General features: G+C 49.6%; 1 protein-coding gene across 1 annotated transcript; it reads left to right on the plus strand.

Annotated features, from left to right (window-relative positions):
- The first annotated feature begins 283 nt into the window (after nucleotides 1–283).
- LOC144170760 (forkhead box protein B1-like) lies at nucleotides 284–4,664 on the plus strand. Its single transcript, XM_077700745.1, has one exon. It carries the CDS (start codon nucleotides 435–437, stop codon nucleotides 1,503–1,505), a length of 1,071 nt encoding a protein of 356 aa, XP_077556871.1. The 5' UTR covers nucleotides 284–434; the 3' UTR covers nucleotides 1,506–4,664.
- The last annotated feature ends 3,179 nt before the right edge of the window (nucleotides 4,665–7,843 follow it).

Here is a 7,843-nt window from a genome sequence, read left to right on the forward strand (position 1 = left end):
CAGTCAAACCTCGGCCCTGCTTTCCCGCGCGCGTCGGACGTTGAAAACTGACCGGACCGCCCTGCGCGCGCGCCACGCCCTTCAAGGGCTTTCTCGGCGGCCCGGTTGGCTGGGCGTTAAATAAACAAAGCCCGCCCCGGACTTTAGAGGCAGCGCTCCGTGACGTCACGGTGGGACGGACGGCGAGGGCTGCCGAGGCGGCGACCCTCGCAGGCACCGCCCGCGCGCCGTCCTCCGCTAGGCTACACTCGGCGAGGCGCCGCGGCCGGTCCGGGAAAACGGCTCAGTCGTCGCGAGGTGCAGCCATCGAGACCGGCGGCGGCGAGACGCGTCTCCCGCCGACACGCCAACGCCGAACAACGACGCCCACCACGGCGGTGACGCCGGAGCAGCGCGCCAGCAGCGGGGCTGGAGCTTCTTCGGCAGCGGCGACCATGCCGAGGCCCGGCCGGTCGACGTACGGAGACCAGAAGCCGCCCTACTCGTACATCTCGCTCACCTTCATGGCCATCCAGAGCTCGCAGGAGAAGATGCTGACGCTGAGCGACATCTACAAGTTCATCATGGACCGCTTCCCCTACTACCGCAAGAACACGCAGCGCTGGCAGAACTCGCTGCGCCACAACCTCTCGTTCAACGACTGCTTCATCAAGATACCGCGTCGGCCCGACCGGCCGGGCAAGGGCAGCTACTGGGCGCTGCACCCGGGCTGCGGCGACATGTTCGAGAACGGCTCGTTCCTGCGCCGGCGCAAGCGCTTCAAGCTGCCGCGCCAGATCAAGGACGCCACGGCCGTCGCCCTGGCCGAGCTGAAGCACTACGAGACCGTGTCGCAGAACGCCATCCAGGAGCAGGCCAAGATGCGCCTGACGGCGCTCGCCGCGGCCCCGAGCCACCTGCAGGGCCACCACGCCGACCAGCTGCGCCACGGCGGCACCATGCTGCCGGCGTACGTCAAGCAGCCCTTCTCCATCGAGAACATCATCGCGCCCGACGGGAAGAACTTCAGTGGCGTGCTTCCCCCGAGTCCCCCGTACACGACGTCGCCCCACGCGCCGCCCCACTTGCGCTCCCTGCCCCCGTTCCCGTGCCACCTGCCCTACGCCAGCGCGGCCTCGTGGCACTCCACCTACTCCAGCCTGGTGGCGGCCGCGGCCGCGGGACGGCAAGACCTGAACGGCTTCCTGTGCGGAGCCAAGGTGCCAGCCGGTCATTACCCTCTCGCCGGCGTGGTGCCCGTGTCGTCGGCCACGGCTGTGCCCTTCTCGCTGCCGTCGCTGCCCCTCAAGCCTCCGAGCCTAATGCCGGCCTTCCAGTTCCCCGGCCTCACGGCTGAACAGTCGCTGTTGACGGTCAGTGCGGCGCACATGACGTCCCAGATGGCGTCGGCGGCGGTCACGTCCTCCAGGGTGCCTCCTCCCCCCAGACCGGACTCGGCGTCCAGTGATGTCTCCTGCACGTCGCTAGACGTGGTGTCGGACGAGATGGCAAACGACCTCTGCTAGGGGCGCTGTTCGGCTTCCTAAGAACCCTGGTTCCAGCGGCGTGCCTCGTGGCGTGGCCGACAGACGTTATTTATAATGCGCGATACAGATGCCGCTGCGACCTGCGCAGCACCGGTGGCGCGAATGTGTGTGCCTGTGTGTGTGTGTGCTACGAGTGTGTGTAAATATCGCCTACGGGCGCCGTCAAGGAGCGCTTTGTCTTGTATAAATGTACAGGTTGAATGACGCATTGAGTCACCAATGAGACGTGAACGACTAAGGTTAAAGAGAGAGCGGTGTCGCAAACCTCCAACCAAGTTCCTTGCTCCTGAGAATTCTCACGAAAGTAAGCCCTCCAGAAGAGAGCCAGCGACGATGCTGTTTGCCGACAGCGCACAATCATCCGCAGCCGTCACCATCCATGTTTCAACGAACATAAACCACATCGACTTTCTCTACGAGGGCAGCAGAATGATCTTCGGTCACCTCTACACATGCTATATACCCGGCACCGGTGCCAGCAACGGCCCCTCACGACCTCGTCCATTCCTTCACACACCTCCCTCCGAAAGCACCAAGGTGTCACTGCTCCTTCTACGCGAACGAGGAAACTCGGCCACGTCTTTCATACTGGGAGCCGCACAACGAACGGTAGGCAGCAAATTCTTCGAGAAGCGAAGCCTGCTCCTTCTCTCACTTAAATTATCCTGGCTAACAGAAAGCGATCAAAGAAGCTCTGTCGTGGAAAATAAGAAAAAGAGAAGGTACGTGGCGACAATACCTCTTCAGATCTTCGCTTACGACAGACACGCGACGCCTCGGGCACGCCAAGCAGCGCAGGCATCTCACGCAGCTTCCTATACCATCCTCTCCAAAGAGACATCGGGGCCCTGCTGGCTACTCCTCACAGAGCAGGCCAGGTTCAAACACGGCCGGAGAAGAAGAAGAAAGGTGGTGCGGGCGGACAGATGATGCTCCGGGTTGCACGTGCACGTCCCAGGGGCAAAAGCGACGCCGCGGGACACCCTCGTTCCTCCGAAAGCCATACAGCGGGTCGCGTTCGCCCTACGGGGAGCTCGAGCACCACGGCGGCGTCGTCGGGACTTCGTGCAGGTGCGTGCACACCGTTTTCGTTCCTCTGAAAGCCGCCACACCGCGCGGGGCACCCTCTAAAAGTCAAGACAAGAACAAGCCGAGCGCTGGTCATCCGGACGCGACAATAGAAGAAAGAGGCAGCTCCGCACATGCTGGGGGCCTTCGCTCACCGCCCGCCGTCCTCTTCTTCTGCTTCTCCGCGCGCACCGTGGACTTTCTCACCGTCTTAAAATAGTAAACAGATCCGGCCCTTACCACTGGCAGTTCGCTATACGGAAACGGCCGCTGTGCGAGAGACTATGCTGCTGCATGCCGTGCGCTTGTCGCGTGGATTGAAGAGACACATTCCTCTCCTGCGCGACCCACAGAGAGTCCCGGGAAAGACGTAGAGAGCGATGCCCGCCCCAGTTCTTGCACTACGCGAAAAAGGAATGCCGTGCTCTAGACGAATTTTGTGTCCGTCCTGGTGAATCCGGGATGCGGTGTTATGGACCACTATGATCTTCCACACATTGTATTTATTAGGAGAAAACGTGTATAAAAATGCTTGGTGGCGACTGCCTCTTCACGGAACCAACTGTTCAGTGTCCTTTGGTTGATTCATAATTTATTGCGAGCAATCTCTCAGGATTGCAGATTATAGTTTTACACGTGATGACAATAGTTCTTTTCTCGTTTTTTTTTTGTTTGTTTTCGACACAACCCCAGAGAAGACTTGTTTCAGCTTCCATATCACCTCAGACCAACATTGAGCTGTCAGTTTAACAAGCTGCGTAGGCAAGAAATTTGTCTATCCCTGCTGGTTGCGAGCTTCAAGGTGAATTTATTGCTTAGTTCAACTGGTGTGATATTTACTGCAAAAAAAATGTTTTCCCTGTTGCAATCACGCAATCAATGTCGCAAAAGTGTTAGTAATTGCCAAACAGTATAGAATAGTACGTCACTTCCTTCTCAATCTTCCAAACGTAATTGCACACCAAAAACATAAAAAGAGGATGGAGCCAGCTCTCTTTTTATTTTGCTTCGTACTTGCAATGCAAACAAAATTACACCAACGGTAGCCGTTAAAGTACAGGATGTACGATTTTGTGCCGAGCTCCGCTTAGCCAGGTTGATAACTCGTAACACAGATACCAACTTCGAAACTATTGCGATAAATGCTGGCTCTGTCAACTGCACTTATAGTGCGTCACTTGCAGCACAACGTAAATTACCTTGGTTGTTTTCTGATAGCCAGCTTATCACCACTATTTGCGTACCTCTTCAAACAGTATCTTTTTGCTCGCTACTTGCCCTTTATGAGGCCGTGACAAAAGAACTGTGTATGCAGTTCATGTGCGATAAAGGAGAAACAAAACTGAGTGGAGTGTGGACGTCGCTTTCGCTATCGTAAAGGGTGGGAAATATGTCGATGTGTCAACGTGTTTGCACGGCTTATCACATTTCTTTATCAAATGGCAATTTAAGCGTTGCCATTGTAATTCTAACATTTATTACTCATCCTCCGTACCTCTTCCCATTTCTCATTGTTTGATTACCTAGTCGCGTAGCCTGATTGCTGAAGTTAATACGCTTTATTGCGATAAAGGAGACCACTTATCATGTTTTTCAGGATAAATTTGACATGTTCGCGAAAACAAGAAATAGGTTGATGCCCGTATAACAACGATTGTTTAATATAGCACTACATTTTTTTGCGCATGGCCAAACAACATATATACTGTATTTGTAATAGTATATCTGCAAAAGTAATGTCCAACGGAAGACAAAGGCATCAAATATTAGTGTCAAACTTTTTTTTTTTTTTTTGAGACTCGCTCTTTCCGCTGTACCTAAGTTTTCTTAGCGTATACTTCTGTGGCTCGGGAACAATTTTAATTGACGACATGCACGAGATACATGCTTGAAACTTCCTCAAAAACGCAGTGCAAGAACTGCGAGGGGGCGTCGCGGTTCGATTTATATTGCTCGGAGAAAATACAGAAAGAAAAAATACAATTTAAAGGGCACGCGTCGTCGAGCTTGACTGTCGATGTTGTCATGTTTACATGCTGTAGAAGAAGTTGTACAAGTGAAATAAAGCGATTCAGGTGACGAAGTGCGTTGTTTCAAGAACAAAGTTTTTGTCCCTCACTTGCGCGCCTCCGCACTCAAGTATAGACGCGCACACTTTGAAACCTGCTACCACTATAAGGGAATTGCAACGAGCATGTCTGGATTATATCATGCTTGATCTTTCGAGCGAAGGACATTCATTAGAGAACCGCTACGCGTGCAATGTGTGTTTTGTGCACAAAGAAATATCAAATTCACCAAATTCAAGGTTTTAAATTAAAATACAACGAAGGTTTTCAAATATCCCACATGTTTTATGAAGGTTTAAATAGAAACAAAGATTTTAAACGCGAATTAGAACGCAACAGAGTTTGTCATTTGCAAGAAAGGATTGAATAGAACAAAGGTTTTACAAATGTTTGAATACAAACAAACGCTTGAACACAAATTGAAATACAACAAAGGTTTTAAGGTTTTCACACAATGCGCTGGTCCCGTCCGTGCCTCTCCTGTTCATTCAGCGCAAGCCTTATTTGTTTAATACTAGGAACCAAATATGCCAGCAGCAAGTTTTATTACAGCAGCAAAGGCAGTCTTTGTTACCAATGTCAAACAACAGCGAAACAAAGGTTTGCCACAAACGATGAGCGAGTGTCTACCGTCACTATGCGTACTATTGATATTTGTTTAATCGTGGGGATACAGACGCCTTCCAGGAGGAGGGGTAAATACACAACTGTTTGATGAAGAATTTCCTCCTCGTGCGGCTTTCACTCAAGCGTACATGGCACAGAATTCCACAACGGGTACACGTAGATAAGTTCTTCGTTAGACCCAATTAATGCATTCTTAGGTAACAAACAATAACAGCGGCTAATTACAAATTCATAATCATGGATAAAGAACTTTAAGCATACGACCGTTCGCGAGTACGTTGTATGCTATATTTCAATGCCAATGTCAACCCCATAGCACAAAGCAATCATGGCGGCGAGCAACTTCACAAAGAGCCGCATTGCGTATTCTCTACAGAGCAGGAAACATTGAGTGAAATAAATAAACGAGGAACGTAACCGGGCGAGTTACGACTTAGCCGGATCTTTTTTTTTTCGACCTTTCTTTCCGTGTGTGCTGTACTTTCGTTATCGTAAAAGTTACACTTGGCGCCGTGTACTTTTTACTACGAGGAAGGTGTAAACTATATATGTCGCGCCAACAAGCGGACGCAATAAACCAGTGAACATGCAGGAACACATTTAGAGATATCGATCTGAACACACAGATTTGAGAGTTTGCTCCGCGCATGTAGAATGTTGCTGTAGTTTAAGTATACGTGAACGAAGTGCTATGGTTGCAAATTCTTCTTGATCATAATTTTTAGCTATCCACGTATAGTCATTCGACATTTATGGAGCGAAACCTTTACCTTTAAATTTGCGCGTTCAGGTAGGCTTATACTGCTATTCCTGCATTGGGCCTGTCACTGCTGTCTAACTCACACAGCTCCGGGGTCACATAGCAATTGATGGCGCGCCTAGCGATGCCCACAAAATATCGCTTAAAAACGACATCAAGAGGCTGGATTCATACATCCTTGTGAGCGCCTCGCGGAATAGGAAATATCAGATGAGGCATCCACAATTATCAGCCAATTTCAGACTCTCTACAGAGACGCGTCTAGTTGTTATTTCATTTCCTCTGCTGTCCCGTATCTCCAATTCATTTTACCCTGACCAAATGTTGAATCAGTACTGTGTTCAGATTGACGCATGCTGATAAGAAGCTTTGTTTGCGCACTATCGCGGTCAAGAGTCTATGGTCTCAGCTATCATTTGTACCTGTCTGCGCTGCTTGCTTGCACATTTAACACTGGTGACGCAACCCTCTTCGCAACATCGGCTTCAAACGCGTAGCAGATCCGCGCACACGAGGCAGTGGAAAACTTTGAATGCGGAAACCACGTCCCGCAAACTTCTGTTGTCGACAGTATACGCAGTCTGAATTAAATCGTACACACATATGTAACTCGTTAAAGAAGGACACCTAAGAGGTATTTATTACTAGAAGCTTTTGGTGCACCTGGCTACACGTGTATGGCTGCGTAACACTGGGTAAGACTGAACGTGGCTGTGGAAACGGGCCGAGCTATGTAAACAGGCGAATTTGTTAAATTTCCTCTTACGAACGACCATGTGCGTTGTGCTTCCCTGCAGTACACCCAGCACGAGATTTGTGAAAACGATTGCTACATTACCAAATACATTAACATAACATTAACAAACTAAATTTACCAATTACAGTAACTACATTAACATCAGTCGGTATTAACTTGTTTTCCAGTTATTCAGTAGCGCTGACAAACTCCAAAGGAACGAGTGTACACAGACTCTTAAAGTTCTGCGTTGGTTTGTTTGAAATAATTACCGCGTTCAAGCAACCCGGCATGTCTTGGAAAGGGAAACTCTGGCAGCATGCATTGATAATGTAATGCCCAAAATTGCGAGCTTTCAGTGGTAACAAAGAAAGAGACGAAAGTGGCTGATGGTTTTGTTGATGCTTTTGTAGCATATATCTATAATTCATAAACTTTCCTGCTAGGGCACATGTTGAAATAATTCTACACTCTTAGGCAAAAGTGAGCAAAATAGGGACCAAATACGGCCGTTAGTCTTCACGGGCAACCGTTCATCTTCAAGTGGAGTAGCAGTGGCAGAGTGTGTGCCGTGTGCACAAATGCGGACTCGTTGTTTTTTCCAGCCGATCTATGCAGAGTAACGGGAAGCCCAAATGCAACATTTACTCTCGTCGCTGCGTTGTTAATCCCCTATAATGACATCGCCGTTGCCATCTCGCGCATATGTCTGTGTACAGTTAGTTTTAGATTTCCCAAACACAAGCCACTGCAGTCAGTGGGTCTTTTCAATAATAGATGTTAGCGGTTAGAAAAGCGCCTACGGTTAATTGAGCGGCGGGTAATGACAATAAGGAGCGGCGAACCGCGATGGATAAACACTTCTCGGAGAGATTTGTATAGGATTCGCACGAAGTGATAACGGCAAATGAAAGATTTCAAGCGCGTCAACAATAAAACAAATATTAATGAAAATAGCAAAGGTTGATTCCTAAGCGTAATGAATATATGTATGTGTTTAACAGACGAGAAAAAAGCATTAGTTGCTGATGACAACTACCCATTAAAAATGCTGGCG

Source organism: Haemaphysalis longicornis, unplaced genomic scaffold, assembly GCF_048455015.1.
Source record: "Haemaphysalis longicornis isolate Haplotype H1 unplaced genomic scaffold, Haemaphysalis longicornis Haplotype H1 scaffold_2, whole genome shotgun sequence".
NCBI classification, from domain to species: domain Eukaryota; kingdom Metazoa; phylum Arthropoda; class Arachnida; order Ixodida; family Ixodidae; genus Haemaphysalis; species Haemaphysalis longicornis.

Bases quoted from the DNA above. Each gene is read 5' to 3' on its own strand.
- LOC144170760 (XM_077700745.1), top strand. From the start codon at position 435: ATGCCGAGGCCCGGCCGGTCGACGTACGGAGACCAGAAGCCGCCCTAC.